At 46.6% G+C, this 22,737-nt stretch overlaps 1 protein-coding gene across 1 annotated transcript in view; it reads left to right on the top strand.

Moving 5' to 3' along the window:
- The window catches only part of SHMT1 (serine hydroxymethyltransferase 1), a 42,527-nt gene that overhangs the window by 5,993 nt on the left and 13,797 nt on the right, over nucleotides 1–22,737 (top strand). The window contains exons 2-5 of the mRNA XM_003929276.4: nucleotides 6,153–6,267; nucleotides 8,417–8,562; nucleotides 15,845–15,960; nucleotides 16,326–16,486. Of these exons, the coding sequence (XP_003929325.1) occupies nucleotides 6,172–6,267; nucleotides 8,417–8,562; nucleotides 15,845–15,960; nucleotides 16,326–16,486 (519 nt within the window). The 5' untranslated portion in view covers nucleotides 6,153–6,171. The remainder of the gene's footprint in view (nucleotides 1–6,152; nucleotides 6,268–8,416; nucleotides 8,563–15,844; nucleotides 15,961–16,325; nucleotides 16,487–22,737) is intronic.

Raw genomic sequence — 22,737 nt, 5'->3', positions numbered from 1 at the left:
GCAGTGAGAGGAAAGGGCGTCTGTTTCATGGGTACAGAGTTTCAGTTTGGAATGTTGAAAAAGTTAGGCCGGGCGCGGTGGCTCAAGCCTGTAATCCCAGCACTTTGGGAGGCCGAGGCGGGTGGATCACAAGGTCGAGAGATCGAGACCATCCTGGTCAACATGGTGAAACCCCGTCTCTACTAAAAATACAAAAAATTAGCTGGGCATGGTGGCGCGTGCCTGTAATCCCAGCTACTCAGGAGGCCGAGGCAGGAGAATTGCCTGAACCCAGGAGGCGGAGGTTGCGGTGAGCCGAGATCGCGCCATTGCACTCCAGCCTGGGTAACAAGAGCGAAACTCTGTCTCAAAAAAAAAAAAAAAAAAAAGAAAAGAAAAAGTTCTGGAGATAAATAATGATGATTGTTGTAAAACGTGAATACTTAATACCACTGTATATGTAAAAATGGTTAAAACTAAATATTATGTTAGGTATTTTTCTCACAATATAAAGGCAAAAAAAAGTGAGAGATTCAAGGTACTGTGTATGTTTTTCAGCCAACCTCCAAACTTGAGAGGAGATGCTAAGTATGTCCTCAGATTGAGGGCTTCCTTGATCCTAAATGGATGGGTAGCAGCTCAGGGACGGGACTGCTGGGCTGAGGGCTGGGGCTGTCTCTCTCACCAGGGATTAGAAAGTAATGGCTTGGAATTCATGTTGAGGACCAGGAAGGGTTTGTGGTAAAGGCAAGACAGCACATGTTGTTAGGCTGAAGTGAAATTGGTAGAGACTTGGTTGTTCCAGAGAGCTGAATGAAATGCCTTTCACAGAGCCATTGTGGAGCTGACCCTTCTCAGAGGAGGTTTCCAAATGGACTTGAGTTACTTGGTTCAGAAATCTTCCACCTGTACTGCTGACCACCTTCAAGTCCTTTTAACCTTGAGTAGCTGATGTTTAGGGAAGGTTTTTTTTCTCTGTGGGGTTCTAAGACCAGCAGGCCTATTTTGGCCATCGTGCTTCTTTCTTGCTTTCTCCACTGCTCAGGGCATGGCTGTTGCCGAGACAGAGGTTTTGGGGTGCAGGGGCTCTGGCTGGGAGCAGCTTTTATCACCCAGGAGGAGCAGATGGGCCAGCCAAGGCTGTAGATGCCTTCCAGGGCCTGTAGCCCAGGCCTCACTGCCTTGTGTTTTGTGGCACCACTGCCTGATGGTTCCTGATGGTGTCCCTGTCTTGGCCTCCCAAAGTGCTGGGCTTACCGGTATGAGCCACCATGTCTGACAACCAGTCAGCTGTATTTTGATGGGATGTAGGGTTTTTTTTGTTTTTTTTTTGAGACGGAGTTTCACTCTTGTTACCCAGGCTGGAGTGCAATGGCACCATCTCAGGCTCACCGCAACCTCCGCCTCCTGGGTTCAGGCAATTCTCCTGCCTCAGCCTCCTGAGTAGCTGGGATTACAGGCACGTGCCACCATGCCCAGCTAATTTTTTGTATTTTTAGTAGAGACGGGGTTTCACCATGTTGACCAGGATGGTCTCGATCTCTTGACCTTGTGATCCACCCGCCTCGGCCTCCCAAAGTGCTGGGATTACAGGCTTGAGCCACTGCGCCCGGCGATGGGATGTAGTTTTGTGATAGAAATAAAACCATGAGCTGGGTGCAGTGGCTCCTGTGTGTAATCCCAGCGTTTTGGGAGGCTGAGGCAGGAGGATTGCTTGAGCCCAGGAGTTTAGAGATCAGCCTGGATAACATAATGAGACCGTATCTCTACAAAAAACAAAAAAATTGATGGGCCGTGGTGGCTTCTGCCTATAATCCCAACTGTTTGGGAGGCCAAGGCGAGTGGATCACCTGAGGTCAGGAGTTTAAGACCAACCTGGCCCACATGGTGAAACCCCATCGCTACTAAAAATACAAAAAAAATTAGCTGGGCCTGATGGTGTGTGCCTGTTATCCCAGCTATTCAGGAGGCTGAGGCAGGAGAATTGCTTGAACCTGGGAGGTGATTCTCCTGCCTCAGCCTCCTGCAGTGAGCCAAGATTTCGCCATTACACTCTAGCCTGGGCAACAGAGCAAGACTGCTTGTGAGCTGAGGTGAGAGGTCACTTGAACCCAGGAAGCTGAGGCCCTAGTGAGCCAGGATTGCACCATTGTGCTTTATCCTGTGCTGCAGAGCATGACTCCATAAAAATACTCAGGCAAATATGACCTGCAATTTTTTTTTTTTTTTTTTTTTTGAGAAGGAACCTTGCTGTGTCACCCAGGCTGGAGTATAGTGGCACGATCTTGGCTTACTGCGATTGTCTTCCCTCAGCCTCCCCAGTAGTTGGGATTGCAGGCGTGTGCCACCATGCCCAGCTAATTTTTGTATTTTCAGTAGAGACAGGGTTTCACCATGTTGGCCAGGGGTCTCCTGATCTTGTCATCTGCCCGCCTGCCTTGGTCTCCCAAAGTGCTGGGATTACAGGTGTGAGTTGCACCCAGCCCAACCTATAATTCTTTAGGAAGATGTATATTCAAGCAAGTGCCTTTTTAAAAAAACAAAAAAAAAAAACCCAACACAGGATCTTACTCTGTCACCCAGGCTGGAGTGCAGTGCCACAATTATGGCTCATTGCAATCCCTAGCTTTCAGGCTTAGGTAATCCTCCCACCTCAGCCTCCTGAATAGCTGGGACTACAGATGCATGCCACCAAGCCCAGCTAATAATTTGGTTTGTGTTTGTTTGTTTGTTTTTGAGATGGAGTCTCATTCTGTCGTCCAGGCTGGAGTTTAACAGCTCGATCTCAGCTCACTGCAGCTTCCACCTGCCCGGTTCAAGTAATTCTCATGTGTCAGCCTCCCGAATAGCTGGGACTACAGGTGCCTGCCACCACGCCTGGCTAATTTTTGTATTTTTAGTAGAGACAGAGTTTCACCTTGTTGGTCTGGGTAGTCTCGAACTCCTGACCTCAGATGATCCACTGGCCTCAGCCTCCCAAAGTGCTGGGAAAACAGGAGTGAGCCACAGCGCCCAGCCCCAATTTGTTTTTTTTTTTTTTTTTTTTTTTTTGAGACAGAGTTTCGCCCTTGTTACCCAGGCTGGAGTGCAATGGCACGATCTCGGCTCACCGCAACCTCCGCCTCCTGGGCTCAGGCAATTCTCCTGCCTCAGCCTCCTGAGTAGCTGGGATTACAGGCACGTGCCACCATGCCCAGCTAATTTTTTGCACTTTTAGTAGAGACGGGGTTTCACCATGTTGACCAGGATGGTCTCGATCTCTCGACGTCGTGATCCACCCGCCTCGGCCTCCCAAAGTGCTGGGATTACAGGCTTGAGCCACCGCGCCCGGCACCAATTTGTATTTTTTGTAGAGATGGAGCTTCACCATGTTGCCCAGGCTGATCTTGCACTCCTGTGCTCAAGTGATCCTCCCGCCTCACCCTCTCAAAGTGCTGGAATTACAGGCATGAGCCACCACATAGGGCCCATGTGTTTCTTTTTTTTTTAGATGGAGTTTTGCTCTTGTTGCCCAGGCTGGAGTGTAACAGCACAATCCTGGCTCACTGTAACCTCTACCTCCCAGGTTCAAGCGATTCTCCTGCCTCAGTGTCCCAAGTAGCGGGATTACAGGCATGCACCACCATGCCTGGCTAATTGTGTATTTTTAGTAAAGATAGGGTTTCCCTATATTGGTCAGTCTGGTCTTGAATTCCCAACCACAGGTGGCCTGCCTATCTTGGCCTCCCAAAGTGCTGGGATTACAGGCGTGAGCCACCGTGCCCAGCCTTCCGAATGCTATTTTAACTAGCAGTTTCACAGGAACTCTGTGAAGTACTTAGAGCATGTGCTTTGGAGTTCGGAGTCCTACACCTGTGGCTAACTTGCTGTGCAGCCCTGAGCTAAGATATTTTACTTTTCTAATTTTGTTTATTTTTCTTTTGTTCTTCTGTTTTCTTGCTTTTTTTTTTTTTTTTTTTTTTTTGAGACGGAGTTTCACTCTTACTACCCAGGCTAGAGTGCAATGGCGCGCTCTCAGCTCATCGCAACCTCTGCCTTCTAGGTTCAGGCAATTCTCCTGCCTCAGCCTCCTGAGTAGCTAGGATTACAGGCACGGGCCACCATGCCCAGCTAATTTTTTTGTATTTTTAGTAGAGATGGGGTTTCACCATGTTGACCAGGATGGTCTCGATCTCTTGACCTCGTGATCCACCCGCCTCGGCCTCCCAAAGTGCTGGGATTACAGGCTTGAGCCAGCGTGCCCGGCCTTGTTTTGTTTTTAAGAATCCTAGCCTCAGTAGCTAGAACTATAGGCCCATCCCACCATGCCCAGCTTTTTTTTTTTTTTTTTCTGTAGTGATGTGGTCTTGCTTTTTTTTTTTTCTGGAGACAGAGTTTCACTCTTGTTACCCAGGCTGGACTGCAATGGCGCGATCTTGGCTCACCACAACCTCTGCCTCCTGGGTTCAGGCAATTCTCCTACCTCAGCCACCTGAGTAGCTGGGATTACAGGCACGTGCCACCATGCCCAGCTAATTTTTTGTATTTTTAGTAGAGACGGGGTTTCACCATGTTGACCAGGATGGTCTCGATCTCTTGACCTCGTGATCCACCCACCTCGGCCTCCCAAAGTGCTGGGATTACAGGCGTGTGAGCACCCGCGCCCGGCTGATGTGGTCTTGCTTTAATGCCCAGGCTGATCTTGGCCTCTGGCCATCCTCCCACATTGCCTCCCAAAGTGCTGGGACTACAGGTGTGAGTTGCACGCTTGGCCCTGAGCCTCATTTTCATTACTTGAAATATGAAAGAAATTAACACATTAAAGTGTTGCTAGGATTAAAATGAGGTCGCTTCTATATTCCGTGCCTAGTAGAGGCCCTTCTTATAGCAAAACTTCCATTTACATTTTGCAGGAGTCTGGAGAAATGGGTCCAGACAGAATGAATAGGTGCTGTTTGCTGTACTTACATTATCATTTATAAAATACTACTGCTGGTCATTCTGGAAAGATGATCCCAACTGCGGGTATCCTGTTCATCATTAACTTGTGTGTCCCAAATAATCTTTTGAAAAGTTGCTAAATAGTGAATATTTACTATTTTATGAGAGCCTGCCAGTGGAATTGTTCCACGTCAAGGATTCATCTGTTCAGTCATTTGGAAAATATTCTTTATGTATAGCAGTGTTGGGTACTGCAGGAGATTTTTTAAAAAGTACCACTCAGTCCTTACCTTCAAGGAATTTAGTTTAGTTGTGGGAAATAAGCTGTACCCATGAGAATGGCTAAGAGGAGAGGGAGTTGGGCTCCCTGCAGGTGCGGGGAGAGTCAGTTCTCATTTCTGAGGGAGAGGAGCTGATGTTACCAGTTCTGAAAGGAACCAGAAGTTCCACCCAGTGGTTTTGCAATAGAGTGTGCTTGTGTTTACCAAGCAATTTTGAGGGAAAGGTAAAAAAAAATGTTAGTTTAGCAACTCCATGGAACTAACAGGTTGCGTTGAGCTTTGAGTAAATTTATTTTTTATTTATTTTTATTTTTTTTGAGATGGAGTTTTGCTCTTGTTACCCAGGCTGGAGTGCAATGGCACGATTTCAGCTCACCACAACCTCCGCCTCCTGAGTTCAAGCAATTCTCCTACCTCAGCCTCCCGAGTAGCTAGGACTACAGGCGCGCGCCACCATGCCCAGCTAATTTTTGTATTTTTAGTAGAGATGGGGTTTCACCTTGTTGGCCAGGATGGTCTCGATCTCGTGACCTCATGATACACCCGCCTCGGCCTCCCACAGTGCTGGGATTATAGGCATGAGCCACCGCGCCCGGCCTACTTTGAGTAAATTTAATGGTGGCTGGGCGTGGTGGCTCACACCTGTAATCCCAGCATTTTGGGAGCCTGAGGCAGGCAGATCAGAAGTTTGAGGCCAGCCTGACCAACATGGTGAAACTCCGTCTCTGTCTTTATGAAAAATACAAAAATTAGCTGGGTGTAGTGGCGTGCACCTCTGTACACCCAGCTACTCAGAGGCTGAGTGAGGCAGGAGAATTGCTTGAACTCAGGAGGCAGAGGTTGCAGTGAGCCAAGATCACGCCATTGCACTCCAATCCGGATGACAGAGTGCGACTCTGTCTCGAAAAAATAAAAATAAATAAATAAATAAATTTAATGCTGGAAGCTACCAATGTTTTTCCCATTTTTTAGGCAGCTTCAAACCAGTGCAATGGCAATGCCAGTCAATGGGGCCCACAAGGATGCTGACCTGTGGTCCTCACATGACAAGATGCTGGCGCAACCCCTCAAAGACAGTGATGTTGAGGTGAGATTTGTGGGGTCTTTACAGATGTTTTTATGTTGGAGGCCTTCATTTAAATCTCTATTTCTAATTACAAGTTAAACAGGGACAGCTTTGGAATGAGTATCATCCTGCTGGATTTAGAGGTGGTGGCAGACAAAATGGCTACAAATTCTTTGAGGGTAAATTTAAAGATTGCTGGGCTTCTACCAAGTGTGGAGCGCTGTGCGGGGTGCTCTGGAGGAAAGAGAAGAAGAGAGATCACATACAGTTGACCCTTTCCTTACAGTTCACAGGGAATATAGATCCGTCTAGACATCTGGAACCACCTTTATTTGTTTTTTGTTTTTTTCTTGAGACAGAGTGTCACTCTTATTGCCCAGGCTGTGGTGCAATGGCGTGATCTTGGCTGACTGCAGCCTCCGCCTCCCGGGTTCAAGGTATTCTCCAGCTTCAGCCTTCCGAGTAGCTGGGATTACAGGCACCCACCACCATGTCTGGCTAATTTTTGTACTTTTAGTAGAGATGGGGTTTGGCCATGTTGGCCAGGCTGGTCTCGAACTCCTGACCTCAGGTGATATACCCGCCTCAGCCTCCCAAAATGCTGGGATTACAGGCGTGAGCTACCACACCCAGCCTTATTTGTTTTTAATTTTAATTTTATTTATTCATTTATTTATTTTTTTCTTTTTGAGGTAGAGTCTCGCTCTGTCGCCCAGGCTGGAGTGCAGTGGTGTGATCTCAGCTCACTGCAACCTCCACCTCCAGGGTTCAAGAGACTCTCCTGCCTAAGCCTCCTGAGTAGCTGGGATTACAGGTGCATGCCATCACGCCCAGCTAATTTTTGTATTTTTATTAGAGACAGGGTTTCACCATGTTTGCCAGGCTGGTCTTGAACCCCTGACCTCTGGTGATCTGCCTGCCTCAGCCTCCCAAAGTGCTAGGATTACAGGCTTGAGCTACTGTGCCTGTCCTATTTGTTGTTGTTGTTTTTTTTTTTTGAGACGGAGTTTCGCTCTTGTTACCCAGGCTGGAGTGCAATGGCGCGATCTCGGCTCACTGCAACCTCCGCCTCCTGGGTTCAGGCAATTCTCCTGCCTCAGCCTCCTGAGTAGCTGGGATTACAGGCACGTGCCACCATGCCCAGCTAATTTTTTCTATTTTTAGTAGAGACGGGGTTTCACCAGGTTGACCAGGATGGTCTCGATCTCTCGACCTCGTGATCCACCCGCCTCGGCCTCCTAAAGTGCTGGGATTACAGGCTTGAGCCACCGTGCCCGGCCCCTATTTGTTTTTATAAAAGCTTCATTGAGATAACATTCATTTATCATACAATTTAGTGGGTTTTAGAATATTCATAGTACATTTTGAAACATTTTTATCCTCCCCAAAAAGAAACCTTGAACCCATTAGCAGTCACCCCAAGCTCCCCAACCCTGGTCAACCACTTATCTGCTTTCTGTCTCCGTGAATTTGCTGAAACATCTTTTCTTTTCTTTTTTTTGAGACAGGATCGCACACTGTCCCTCAGGCTGGAGTGCAGTGGCGTGATCTTGCCTCAGCTCACTGTTGCCTCCATCCCCTGGGCTCAAGTGATCCTTCCACCTCGGCCTCCTGAGTTGCTGGGACTACAAGCGCATGCCACCACACCTGGCTAATTTTTTGTGGCTTTAGTGGAGATGGGGTTTCACCATGTTGCCCAGGCTGGTCTTGAACTCCTGGGCTCAGGCAATTAACCTGCCTTAGTCTCCTGAAGTGCTGGGATTACAGGTGTGAGCCACCACACCTGGCCTGAAGCATCTTTTAAGGAAGAGGAACGAGGAATAAGGTTTAGGGAGGGAGAAACTTGGTGAAATGTAGGGTTAAAAATAACAAGACTGTGGTGTTAAAACTTAGGTGGGAGACTGAAACACAGTTTTCTCTTAAATTATTTTGTTTTTCTTCATTCATTGTTTAGTGATTTCCCAGATACTAAAACCTTTGAGGAGGATTCGTTCTATTCCCTAATTGTTATGAGAGTCCTCAATGTGGTTATTTGTGTCACGGTCAGCTTCTGAGGGTACAGTATTAATGTGAAAGCGTGTCTTTTCCATTTAGGAGGTTGTAATTTGGATCAGAGCAAAATTTTTAACTAAAATTTCCAAATACCAAGCATATGTTTTCTTCTCATAAGGTTTACAACATCATTAAGAAGGAGAGTAACCGGCAGAGGGTTGGATTGGAGCTGATTGCCTCAGAGAATTTTGCCAGCCGAGCAGTTTTGGAAGCCCTAGGCTCTTGCTTAAATAACAAATACTCTGAGGGGTACCCGGGCCAGAGGTATGTGAATCTTTTCAGAGGCATGATTCTGACACAGCGATAGGGAGTACTGAATCCACCTAGGATCTAAACAATTTGGAAATTTCAGACAACAGCTACTTTCCCAACTGTGGGATTTCTGTTCCACGCCTGCTCTCTGACATAACTGTTTTATTCCCGGCATGTGGTAACACTGAAGAGCTCAGTGCAAGTGTACCCAGGGGCACATTTCACAGTCCTTTGAGGGCTTTCTAGACTAATAGGCCAGTTTGTAAGGAGGACTGAGCCACTGGAGGGCGTGTGGCCTCTGTCTAGAAAAGGTCAGTGTCATCCGAGGGATGTTGTAGAAGATGGCTGTTGTCATGTGAGTCATCCAGTCTGTATTAGAAATAGTGTGGAGGGTGGAGGCTGAATCTGGAATACTGGAAGCTGTTTCTGCATTATAAATGTTGGATTTACACATGCACTGGCTTTCAGTTTCTTTCACCTTCAAAATTACAGTGTTATATTCATTTTTGTTTTTTACAGTCATCTTCAGGCAAATAAAATAAATTACAGAATTAGACATGGTGTTTGCAAATTTGTGCATTTTTGTCCCAAAGGAAACAGAAAGGTCACCCTTGGAGAATGAATTGCCATTCTGTCCTGAGATGCCCCTGAAGCTCTGTATAGGAGACGGAATCAGTCGAAGGCATTGTCGTTCTCCTACTGTGAATAACTTTTGCATTGTGCCTTGAAGAATTCACCAGGTGTTTTCTTTCTTTCATTCTCTCTTTTTCTTTTTTTTTTCTTTTTCTTCTTTCAAATCCAGGCTAAGGTATTTTGTTAACATCAGGTGTTTTATTTCTTTCTTTTTTTGTTGTTTGTTTGTTTTGAGACATGGTCTGTCTTCTGCCTAGGCTGAAGTGCAGTGGTGTGATCAAGGTTCACTGCAGCCTTGGCCTACTGGACTCAAGCCATCCTCCCACCTCAGCCTCCTGAGTAGCTGGGACTATAGGCATACACCACCACACTCAGCCAATTTTTTGTAGAAACGTAATTTCACCATTTTGCCCAGGCTTATCTCCAACTCCTGAGCTCAATCGATCCACCCGCCTCAGCCTCCTAGAGTACTGGGATTAGAGCTGTGAGCCACTGTACCCAGCTCACACCAGGTTTTTTCACAACTAACATTTCATTGGATTCTCACAGCAATGTATTGGGCAAGGGGTGATGTTTTCTACTCTTTTTTTTTTTTTTTTTGAGATGGAGTTTCACTCTTGTTGCCCAGGCTGGAGTGCAATGGCGCGATCTCGGCTCACCGCAACCTCCGCCTCCTAGGTTCATGCAATTCTCTTGCCTCAACCTCCTGAGTAGCTGGGATTACAGGCATGCGCCACCATGCCCAGCTAATTTTGTATTTTTTAGTAGAGATGGGGTTTCACCATGTTGACCAGGATGGTCTCAATCTCTCGACCTCGTGATCCACCCGCCTCGGCCTCCCAAAGTGTTGGGATTACAGGCTTGAGCCACCGTGCCCGGCTCAACCTTTTTTTTCTTGAGACTGGGTCTTGCTCTGTTGCCCAAGCTAGAGTGCAGTAGGACAGTCATAGCTCACCACAGCCTGGAACTGTTGGGTTCGAGTGATCTTCCCACCTTTGGTCCCCAAAGTGCTGGTATTACAGACATGAACCACTCTGCCCAGCCCATTTTAACTATTTTGAAGTGTATAGCTCAGTGACGTCGTGTGTATTCACATTCTTGTGTAACCATCACCACCACCCATCTCCAGAACTTTTTTATCTTGCAGAAATGAAACTGTACCCATTAAATAATAACTTCTGCTAATCAGCATATGAAAACCGCTTGGCTAGGTGCAGTGGCTCATGCCTATAATCCTAGCACTTGGGAGCACTTTGGCCAAATCCTAGCACATTTAAAAATGGCTCCCAGGCCGGGCGCGGTGGCTCACGCCTGTAATCCCAGCACTTTGGGAGGCCGAGGCGGGTGGATCACAAGGTCAAGAGATCGAGACCATCCCGGTCAACATGGTGAAACCCCGTCTCTACTAAAAATACAAAAAATTAGCTGGGCATGGTGGCGCGTGCCTGTAATCCCAGCAACTCAGGAGGCTGAGGCAGGAGAATTGCTTGAACCCAGGAGACGGAGGTTGCGGTGAGCCGAGATCGCGCCATTGCACTCCAGCCTGGGTAACAAGAGCGAAACTCCGTCTCAAAAAAAAAAAAAAAAAAAAAAAATGGCTCCCAAATCCTAGCACTTTGGCCAACACGGAGAAATCTCGTCTCTACTAAAAATACAAAAATTAGCCAGGCATGGGGGCATGCTTGTAGTCCCAGCTACTCAGGAGGCTGAGGCAAGAGAATCTCTCGAACTCAGGAGGTGGAGGCCACAGTGAGTTGAGATCGCACCATTGCACTCCAGCCTGGGCGACAGAGCAAGACTCTGTCTCAAAAAAAAAAAAAAAAAAAAAAAGCTCAACATCTCTAATCAATAGAGAAATGCACATCAAAATGTGATATCACCTCTCTGTTAGGATGGCCAGTATTAAAAAAAAATGCAGGAAATTCTGAGAAGTTGACTCCAAAAGTAAAAATAGACAAGTGGGATTACATCAAACTAAAAACCTTCTTCATAGCAGAGGAAACTCCAGAGTGAAGAGATAACCTACAGAATAGGAAGAAAATATTTGTAAATCATACATCTGATACAGGGTTAATATCCAAAATATATAGGGAACTCAAGAAACTATAGCAAGATGGCCAGATGCAGTAGCTCACGTCTGTAATCCCAGCACTCTGGGAGGCTGAGGCAGGTGGATCACCTGAAGTCAGGAGTTCAAGACCAGACTGGCCAACATGGTGAAACCCCATCTCTACTGAAAATACAAAAATTAGCTGGGGGTGGTGGCAGGTGCCCATAATCCCAGCTATTCGGGAGGCTGAGGCAGGAGAATTACTTGAACCTGGGAGGCAGAGGCTGCAGTGAGCTGAGATCGCACTACTGCACTTGAGCCTGGGCGACAGAGCAAGACTCCATCTCAGAAAAACAAAAACCAAACAAAAAAAACTATAGCAAGAAATCAAATAACTGGCTTATAAAATGGGCAAAGGATCTGCATAGACCTTTCTCAGAAGGCATTCATAGACATATGGATAATGCTCAACATCAGTAGTCATCAGGGAAATGCAAATTAAAAGCACAATGAGATATCACATCACACTTGTGTTGGTGATGATGTAGAGAAAAGGGAACTCTTGTACACCATTGGTGGGAATGTAAATTAATTAGTACAGCCATTATGAGAAACAGTATGGAAGTTCCTCAGAAAATTAATTGAATTGCCATATCATCCTGCAATCCCACTTCTGGGTATATATCCAAAGGAAACGAAGCCAGTATTTCAAAGAGATACCTGCATTCCTGTGTTCAATGCAGCCTTATTCACAGTAGCCAAGATATGGAATCAAACTAAGTGTCCACAGATGGATAAATGGGTAAAGTAAACATGGGGCATATATGTACAATGGAATACTATTCAGCCTTCAAAAAGAAGGAAAATTTGTCATTTTGTGACAACATAGATGAACCTGGAGGACATTGTGCTAAGTGAAATAAGCCAGACACGAAAAGACAAATGGTGCGTGATCTCGCTTATGTGGAATTTTAAAAGTTGAACTCAGAAGCAGAGAGTAGAATGGTGGTTACCAGGTACTGGGGCAGGAGTCGCTGGCAGGGAATTGGGAGATGTGGGTCAGAGGGTACAAAGTTTCAGTTAGACAAGATGAGCAAGTCCTGGAGATCTATTGTGTACATCATGGTGACTATATAATATACTTGAAATTTTCTGAGAACAGATTTTTAAATGTTCTCATATATAAAAATACATATATGAGGGCCAGGCACAGTGGCTTAAGCCTGTAATCCCAGCACTTTGGGAGGCCGAGTGGGCAGACCACTTGAGACCAGGAGCTTGAGACAGGTCTGGTCAACATAGTGAAACACCGTCTCCACTAAAAATACAAAAATTAACTGGGCATCGTGGTGCACACCTGTAATGCCAGCTACTTGGGAGGCTGAGATGGGAAGATTGCTTAAACTCAAGAGGTGGAGATTGCGTGAGCCAAGATTGCACCACTTCACTCCAGCCTGGGCAACAGAGGGAGACTCCATCTCAGAAAAAAAATCATATGACATGATGGATATGTCAATTAGCTTGATTTGATCGTCTCACAGTGTATACATATATTGAAATATCACATTAGGGCCAGGCATGGTGGCGCATGCCTGAATTCCTAGCACTTTGGGAGGCCGAGGTGTGCATATTGTCTTAGCTCAGGAGTTCAAGACCTAACATGGTGAAGCCCCATCTCTACTAAAAATATAAAAAATTAGCCAGGCATTGTGGCATGCACCTGTAGTCTCAGCTGCTTGGGAGGCTGAGACAAGAGAATCACTTGAACCCAGGAGGTGGAGGCTGCAATGAGCTGAGATTGCCCCCAGCATAGGCGATCTCGGCTTACTGCAACCTCTACCTCCCGGGTTCAAGTGATTCTCCTGCCTCAGCCTCCTCTGTAGCTAGGATTACAGGTGTGTACCACCACGCATGGCTAATTTTTGTGTTTTTAATAGAGACAGGGTATCTCCATGTTGGTCAGGCTGGTCTCGAACTCCTGACCTCAGGTGATCTGTCTGCCTCTGCCTCCCAAAGTGCTGGGATTACAGGCATGAGCCACCGCACCTGGCTAGAGTTTCAGAATGAAAAAGTGCTGGAGATCTGTTGTAAAACAATCTGCATATATAGATGATCCCCAATTTATGATACTTATGTGTATGATTTTTTTTTTCAGTTTTTTAGTGGTTCAAAAGCAATATACATTCAATAGAAAACGTACAACCATTCTTCTTTTTACTTTCATTTATTTACTTTTTTTTTTTTTTTTTTTGAGACAGTCTCACTCTGTTGCCCAAGCTGGAGTGCAGTGACACAATCTTGGCTCACTGCAACCTCTACCTGCTGGGTTCAAGCAATTCTCCCTCCTGAGCCTCCTGAGTTGTTGGCATTACAGGCAGTCACCACCACACCCGGCTAATTTTTGTACTTTTAGCAGACACAGGGTTTTGCCATGTTGGCCAGACTGGTCTTAAACTCCTAACCTCAGGTGATCCGCCCACCTGGCCTCCCAAAGTGCTAATATTGCAGCTGTGAGCCACCACACCTGGCCCTATTTTTTTTACTTCCACTACGGTATTAATTACATAAGATATTTAACACTTTTTAAAATAGGCTTTGTGTTAGGTGATTTTCCCAACTGTAGATGAATGTTAAGTGTTCTGAGCACACTTAAGGTAGGCCGGGATGGTGTTCAGTAGGTTACGTGTGTTAAGTGTGTTTCCATCTTAGGATATTTTCAACTTAGGATGAGTATGAGTTTTTTGGGACATAACTCCATTGTAAGTAAGTTAAGTAATACTTACCATTATTGAATTTTGTGTGTAAAAATTGTTAAGGTGGGAAATTTTATGTTTGTTTTTTTTAACTACAATTAAAAAATACATTTACATTTTAATTTTTAAGCTTTTTGTGACAGCCTACAATGGCTCACACCTGTAATCCTAACATTTTGGGAGACTGAGGTAAGGAGTTCGAGACCAGCCTGGACAACATAGGGAGACCCTGTCTCTGCAAAAAAGTGAAATATAGTTGGGTGTGGGCTGGGCAAGGTGGCTCATGCCTGTAATCCCAGCACTTTGGGAGGCTGAGGCCAGCAGATCAGGAGGTCAGGAGATGAAGACCATCTTGGCTAACACGGTGAAACCCTGTCTCTACTAAAATACAAAAAATTAGCCAGGCATGGTGGCATGCACCTATAATTCCAGCTACTTGGGAGGTTGAGGCAGAAGAATCTTCAACCTGGGAGACGGAGGTTGCAGTGAGCTGAGATCATGCCACAGCACTCCAGCCTGGGAGACAGCAAGACTCCATCTCAAAAAAAAAAAAAGGTTGGGTGTGATACACACGGGTCTGTAGTCCCAACTCCTCAGGAGCCTAGGCAGGAAGTGATCACAGGGTCTAAGAGTTAAAAATTACTGGCTTGGCTGGGCGCAGTGGCTCAAGCCTGTAATCCCAGCACTTTGGGAGGCCGAGGCGGGTGGATCACGAGGTCAAGAGATCGAGACCATCCTGGTCAACATGGTGAAACCCCGTCTCTACTAAAAATAGAAAAAATTAGCTGGGCATGGCGGCGCGTGCCTGTAATCCCAGCTACTCAGGAGGCTGAGGCAGGAGAATTGCCTGAACTCAGGAGGCGGAGGTTGCGGTGAGCCGAGATCGTGCCATTGCACTCCAGCCTGGGTAACAAGAGCGAAACTCCGTCTCAAAAAAAAAAAAAAATTACTGGCTTGAACCCAGTAATTTTTAGTACTTCAGATATTATCAATATGAGAAATAATAATAGATAATAAAAAGCATAAATATATGATAAACTTTGATACACAATCATTAAATGGAAAATAAAATTTCTTTAGAAATGCAAAAAGTCAAAACCAAACAAACTCTCCAGTCCTTGGTCCCCCATCCCCTGGCAGCCACCATTCTACTTTCTGCCTCTATGAACTTGACTCCTTTAGGGACCTCATAAAAGTTGAATCATACAGGGTTTGTCTTTTGGTGACTGGTTTGTTTCACTTAGTGTAATGTCCTCAGGCTCATCCCTGTTATATTAATAGCATATGATAGGATTTCTTTCCCTTTTTTTTTCCTTTGAAACAGGGTCTCACCCTGGACTATCACCCAGGCTGGAGTGCAGTGGCGTGATCACAGCTCACTGCAGCCTTTACCTCCTGGGCCCAAGTGAATCCTCCCTCCTCAGCCTCTTTAGTAGCTGGGACTATGGGCACACACCACCATACCTGGTGAATTTTTCAAATTTTTTGTAGAGGTGTGGGTATCACTATGTTGCCCAGGCTGGTCTCAAACTCCTGGGCTCAAGCCATGCTCCTGCCTTAGCTGCCCAAAGTGCTGGGATTATAGGTGTGAGCCACCTTGCCCGACCAAAACCCCCTCTTTTTATAGATGAGATACTGCTCCAAGTTGCACAGCTGGTTTTGTCTCCTGAGTCTAGATTCCAAGGGCATTGGTAGAACACGTGATCGTGCTGGCTTCAGCATCTGCATGTTAACAAGCGCTTTTCATTACTTCCCTCCACTTTAGTGTCACTGTCCCACCCCTAAGCTGCTTTGGCCTCTGTGAAGCACAGAGTTTCTGGGTCTGAGTGGATCTAAGTCTTCTGCTCTCCTCCCACAGATACTATGGCGGGACTGAGTTTATTGATGAGCTGGAGACCCTCTGTCAGAAGCGAGCCCTCCAGGCCTATAAGCTGGACCCACAATGCTGGGGGGTCAACGTCCAGCCCTACTCAGGTGATTGTCTGTCTCATCAAGATGGGCTGGTGCAGCCCCTTCATGTGCATTCCCCAGGGCTCACATGCACCAAGAGGAGTCCTAAGAAGGACTACCATAAATTAAAGAGAAGCCAAGCCCTCCTGGGTACATGCATCCCTCTGCATTGCCCTCCCACTCCCAGCTCTGCACCCGCTCCTAGGCAGTGTCCTCTCTCTGAACTTCCCCTCTCAAGGCTGGTGGTGCAGGGGCACCTCCTGGAGCTCAGGGAAGGCACGAAGCCTGTTCCCACCACTCCTGGGTGAAGGCTTAGTGGCCAAGGTCCTGGATGCCACTTGGTCCCTAGGTTAGAAATAATCATGTCTCCTCTGGTCCACTTGTTTCAGGCTCCCCTGCAAACTTCGCCGTGTACACTGCCCTGGTGGAACCCCATGGGCGCATCATGGGCCTGGACCTGCCGGATGGCGGCCACCTGACCCATGGGTTCATGACAGACAAGAAGAAAATCTCCGCCACGTCCATCTTCTTTGAATCTATGCCCTATAAGGTAAGGTCCGTAGCTTTCCTTTCCTTGGAAAACCTGTGATGCTTGGCTGTGCCTGTAGGGATAAGTTCTGTTTATGTGGCACCATAGGAAGTCCCCACCTTGCACCATTTTTCATTTCCCTGCTGTGGGGACTCCTCAGGCTTTCAGGACCTGCTGGGGCAGCTGGGATGGAGAAACAAGGGTCTGAGCTGAGGCCACAGGGGAACCAGTGAGGGAGGCAACTACTGAGGAGAGTTCAGATGCAGCAGGGCAGTGACAACTGCTGGGAACTGCTGGAGCTGTGGGAACAACGCCGGGGAACAGCAGCCAGGTCAGCTACAGCTGGACCCAGCAACAGCCACCACGTCCACAGCTCTGCCCTCGCCTGGTGACATCTCTGCTTGGAGCCCTCGTGGGCCAGCAGCAGCACAAGGATGCAGTAACTACAGGCGTGGTAACGTCTTCAGCTCCAGCCAACACCAGCAGCTCCGTGCCATCCACAGCCACAGTCCTCCTTGGCCACGTTAGGACCAGCCCCTGCCTGTGTGTAATGGCTACAGAGGAGCAGACAGTGGTTTGGTTTAGGACTTTCAACTTTGGGATAGTGCAAAAGTGGCGTGAGTTCCGCAGCTGAGCTTCAAGCCCCCATGTAGCCATTCTGCTTTTCACTTTCAGTACAGTATTCAGTGGATTGCATGAGATAGTCAACACCGTATTATAAAATAAGCTTTGTGTTTGACTATTTTGCCCAGTGTAGGGTACCGCCAGTGTTCTGAGCATGTTTAAGGTAGGCCAGGCTAGGTTGTGATGTTCCATAGGTGAGATGTATTACGTGCATTTTTGACTTTATGATATTTTCAGCTTAGTGATGAGTTTATCGGAACATAAGACTGTTATGTAAATTGAGGAGCACCTGTACAGCTCAGATATACATCCCATTGCCACACTGCCACCCCACTGTACATACCTGATACACCGCCAGTGCAGCGCCAGAACCAGCACCATCAGAACCAGTGCCACGGGCTGCCTCTAGGGTGTGCAGGGCCCCAGGCAAATATTTGTTTTGCAGGGGACCCTGTCTATATAAACAGTTGGGTCAAAAATATATGTAAGATGCATAGGCTCCTTCAGGCATGGTAATTTGTCTATAAAGATGAAGGATGATAGGAGAGGTAATTTGCTTATTCTTTTAGTGTCCAGTGTTGGGAATTCTTTCTAGTGTCCAGGAACCTTCTTTTCATGTTTTATTATTAAATGTGCCAATCCTGCTTAGTTTTATGTTTGTTACCATGAAAAAAGGTAGCAGCACATCTTTCTGCTTGACTGGCATTTCATGGTCTTAGGTGCGTGCTGTCCGTAGTTCTGTGTATACTCAGTCTTTGTCTCAGTGCTGGTGATTGCACAGGTGCTCTTTTTTGCAGTCATTTCTTTTTACAGAATGCCTAGGTGTTTGTAGTCACAGGGCTCCTTATTGGCCAAGGCTGGCCTTGAAGCCAGATTTTGAAACATGTCACAATAGTAATAAAATACTTTGTCTTGGCTGGGAAGGGTGGCTCATGCCTGTAATCCCAGCACTTTGGGAGGCTAAGGCAGATGGATCACCTGAGGTCAGGAGTTCGAGATCAGCCTGGCCAACATGGCAAAACCCTGTCTGTTAATGGCACGTACCTGTAGTTCCAGCCCGTTGGGAGGCTGAGGCAGGAGATTGCTTGAACCCGGGAGGCGGAGGTTGCAGTGAGCCAAGATCGCACCACTGTACTCCAGTCTGGGTGGCAGAGACTGTCTCAAAAAAAAAACCTCAGCATTTCTTTTTTTGTTTTGTTTTGTTTTGTTTTGGGACGGAGTTTCACTCTGTGACCCAGGCTGGAGTGCAGTGGTGCGATCTCAGCTCTCTGCGTCCTCCCCTGTCCTGGGTATGGGGTGGTTCTCCTGCGCAGCCTCCCGGGTGGCTGGGACTGCAGACACCCATCACCACGCCCAGCTAGTTTTTGTATGTTTGGTAGAGACGAGGCTAGTCTTGAACTCCTGACCTCGGGTGATCTGCCCGCCTCGATGTCCCGGAGTGCTGGGATTATGGGCGTGAGCCACCAAGCCCAGCCCAAAGCTCAGCATTTCTAAAGTTACAGGTGTTTGTGTGTGTTTTTCTGTTTAAAAAAAAAAAACAAACTAGCTTGAAAAAACACTGAAACTAATTTTAATGAAAAGAATCAACCCTCAGAAAGCAAGCAAAAGGTTTCTTGAGCTGTTTTAGAAGCAGTGGAGAGAAAGAAATTATACTTAGGGAGTTTTCAATGTGAATAAAGTGTTTAAAAACAGATTAAACTGGTGTTACTAGTGCCAAAACAAAAAAACAAAAAACCGTCTCAGAAAAAAAACAAACCACTTTGCCTTTGGACTTAGAGCATAAAAGTGGGTTTCTCTGCTTTATTATTGAGACTGTGGCAGAGAGAATTTCCTGACTTTTTTTCTAGGCCCTTAGTGGATGGCTTGGGTAGCCTCATGCTCTTTCCTGAAGAGTCTATTCTGAGTATCCATAAGCTGGGTCCTAGCCGATGCAGTGGCTCACTCCTGTAATACCAGCACTTTGGGAGGCCCAGCACTTGGGCAGATCATTCAAGGTCAAGTTCGAGACCAGCATGGCCAACATGGTGAAACCCTGTCTCTACTAAAAATACAAAAATTAGCTGGGTGTGGTGGCACATGCCTGTAGTCCCAGCTACTCAGGAGGCTGGGGCAGGAGAAGCACTTGGGAGAATCACTTGGACCTGGGAGGTGGAGGTTGCATGAGCTGAGATTGCACCAGTGCACTCCAGCCTGGGTGACACAGTGAGACTTTGTCTCCAGAAAAAAAAAAAAGAATCTGGGTCCTGTGCCCAGTTCCCTCCAGCCACCACCTGTCTTTGATGTGCATTGTGCAGGCTGCAGTCCTATTGGTGCAGTGAGGGGACCCACCTCAGGATGGCCATGGAGAGGTGGGGCCTGGGACCCTGGCCAGCTGGGGTAGCAGGAGGTGCAGCTCACCCGCTGGGGGATGCTTTGAGTCCTGCCCTCAGTGGACAAGAGGAGGAGACAGACCTCATCAGCATATACCAGCAGCCAGAGGCAGCTCACCTCCACCCCACCGGGCTGCAGGGTGGGAGGTCAAGGGGTATACTAGGGCCACTGCCCTGCTCCGCCTTCCCTAGACTACCTGCCTCCACCTTTGGCCCCTACCCACCTCCATGGCAAGAGCCTTAGGCAGGGCCAGGCTAGGGCAACAGCAACACTAACCTTCTATTTTGTGTTTTGGGCCCATTCCATGGTGACTAGAGAATTCCTCCCTGTCCCTGGTCCTAAGAGACTGCTGGGGCCTCCTTCCTTATCCTCTGTGCACTGTGCATCCCATCTGCAGTTTATTATAAATGCCTGTGAATTCTTCTAGGAGTTGTTCTGTTGTCTCATTTCCAAGATTAAAAAAATGAAAATAATGGCTGGGCGGGGTGGCTCAGACCTGTAATCCCAGCACTTTGGGAGGCCAAAGTGGATGGATCACAAGGTCAGGAGTTTGAGACCAGCCTGGCCAACATGATGAAACCCCATCTCTACTAAAAATAAAAAAAAAATTAGCCAGGCTTGGTGGTGGGTGCCTGTAATCCCAGCTACTCCAGAGACTGAGGCAGGAGAATCGCTTGAACCTGGAAGGCAGAGGTTGCAGTGCACAGAGATTGTGCCATTGCACTCCAGCCTGGGTGACAGAGCGAGACTCCGTCTCGCGGTGGGGAAAAAAAAAGAGAGAGAAACAAAAGAAAAAAAAAGAAAAACATTTGGGAACCCATTAAATTAAAAAAGGAGAAAGCAGCACAGATTTTTTCTTTCTTTTTTTTTTTTTTGTAATTGTGGCTGCACAAAAGTTTTTAGAATTATGTCCATTTTTAAAAAAATCTCTTTTTTTTTTTTCCTTTTTGTGGAGAACAGGGCCTTCTTGCTGTATTGCCCAGGTGGGTCTTGAACTCCTGTACTCAAGCTCTCCTCCCATCTCTGCCTCCCTAAGAGCTAGGATTATAGGCACGAGCCACCGTACCCAGTGAATTATGTCCATTTTTTACTGGAGGTCAGCTGTTGATATTTCTTTTTTTTTTTTTTCTTTGTTTTTTGCCCAAGTTGGCCACTCCTGGAAGCTGTTGATAGGTCATCAGGATAACAGTTTCTTTGCCAAGTTCAGGTGGCTGAGAAAGAACCACACCCTTAAAGCAAAACACAGAAAGCAAAACCACAAATCATCTTTCAGCTTGAATTTCTAGATGAGGTCTTGGTTCCTGAAACCTTGTGGGAAGCTTCTGTAGTTGGGTTGGATTGTAAGTGCTTTTTTTTTTCTTTTTTTGAGATGGAATCTCCCTCTGTCACCTAGGCTGGAGTGCAGTGGTGTGATCTCAGTTCACTGCACCCTCCACCTCCCGTGTTCAAGTGATTCTCCTGCCTCAGACTCCCGAGTAGCTGGAATTACAGGTGCATGCCACCAAGCCTGGCTAATTTTTTGTATTTTTAGTAGAGATGGGGTTTCACTGTGTTAGCTAGGATGGTCTTGATCTCCTGATCTTGTGATCTGCCTGCCTCGGCCTTGCAAAGTGCTGGGATTATGTGAGCCATTGTGCCCAGCCTAATTTTGTGTTTTTAGTAGAGGCGGGGTTTCACCATGTTGGCCAGGCTGGTCTCCGACAACTGATCTCAGGTGATCCACCCCCAAGGCCTCCCAAAGTGCTGGATTACAGACATGAACCACCATGCCTGGCTAACCCGTATGTTTTAATAGACGTTTAATAAAATGAACTTCCTAAGATTTGTGTTGCCAAAAAAGAAAAATCAAGTATTTTAAATTTTATGTTGAGATCTACAATCTATCTGGAATTGATTTTTTTTCTGAGACGGAGTCTTGCTCTGTCGCCCAGGCTGGAGTGCAGTGGCATGATCTCAGCTCATTGCAACTTCTGCCCTCCAGGTTCAAGCAATTCTCCTGCCTCAGCCTCCTGAGTAGCTGGAGTACAGGTGCATGCCACCATGACCAGCTAATTTTTTGTATTTTTAGTAGAGATGGGGTTTCACTATGTTGGTCAGGCTGATCTTAAACTCCTGATCTCAGGTGATCCGCCCACTTCGGCCTCCCAAAGTGCTGGAATTACAGGTGTGAGCCACCGTGCCCGAACTCTTTTTTTTTTTTTAACAAATTATATATCATTATTAGATGCACAGTGATATTATGATATATATATACACACACACACAGTGTGGGATTATTGAATCAATTAATATCCCACTACTTAAATATTTATTATTTTTCTTCCTAACTGCAACTTTGTACCCTTTGCTCAGTATGTTTCCATTGTCCACCATCCTCCAGTGACTGGTAACCACATTCTGCTTCTGAGAGTCTGATTGTTTTATTTGTTTATTTATTATTATTATTATTATTTGAGATAGAGTCTCACTCTGTCACCCAGGCTGGAGTGCAGTGGTGTAATCTCAGCTCACTATAACCTCTGCTTCCTGGGTTCAAGCAATTCTGCCTCAGCCTCTTGAGTAGCTGGGATTACAAGTGCCCAGCTAATTTTTTGTATTTTTTTTTCTAGTAGAAATGGGGTTTCACCCTGTTGGCCAGGCTGGTCTTGAACTCCTGTACTCAAGTGATCTTCCCACCTTGGCTTCCCAAAGTGCTGAGATTACAGGCATGAGCCAATGCCCCACAGTGTGATCTCACTTCTCTGTGAAATCTAAAACAATCGAACTGCTGGGTGCGGTGGTTCACGCCTGTAATTCTAGCACTTTGGGAGGCTGAGGTGGATGAATCAGCTGAGGTCAGGAGTTCGAGACCAGCCTGGCCAACATAGTAAAACCCCGTCTCTATAAAAAATACAAAAATTATCTGGGCATGGTGTCACTGCCTGTGGTCCCAGCTACCCCTGAGTAGGAGAATCTCTTGAGCCCAGCAGGTGGAGGTTGCAGTGAGCCGAGATTGTGCCAGTGCACTCCAGCCTGGGCAACAGAGTGAGACTCTCTTAAAAAAGAAATGAGATCAGGCCGGGCACGGTGGCTCACGCCTGTAATCCTAGCACTTTAGGAGGCCAAGGTGGGTGGATCACCTGAGGTCAGGAGTTCAAGACCAGCCTGGCCATCATGGCGAAACCCCATCTTTAAAAAAAAAAAAGGAGTGAGATCATGCAGTATTTGTCTTTCTGAGCCTGGCATATTTCACTTAGCGTCCAAGTTCATTTGTGTTGTTGCAAATGACAGAATTTCTT

Source organism: Saimiri boliviensis, chromosome 17 (assembly GCF_048565385.1).
Source record: "Saimiri boliviensis isolate mSaiBol1 chromosome 17, mSaiBol1.pri, whole genome shotgun sequence".
Lineage (NCBI taxonomy): Eukaryota > Metazoa > Chordata > Mammalia > Primates > Cebidae > Saimiri > Saimiri boliviensis.
Note: the sequence above shows the minus strand (reverse complement) of the source record. Positions and strands in the feature narration are given on the sequence as shown.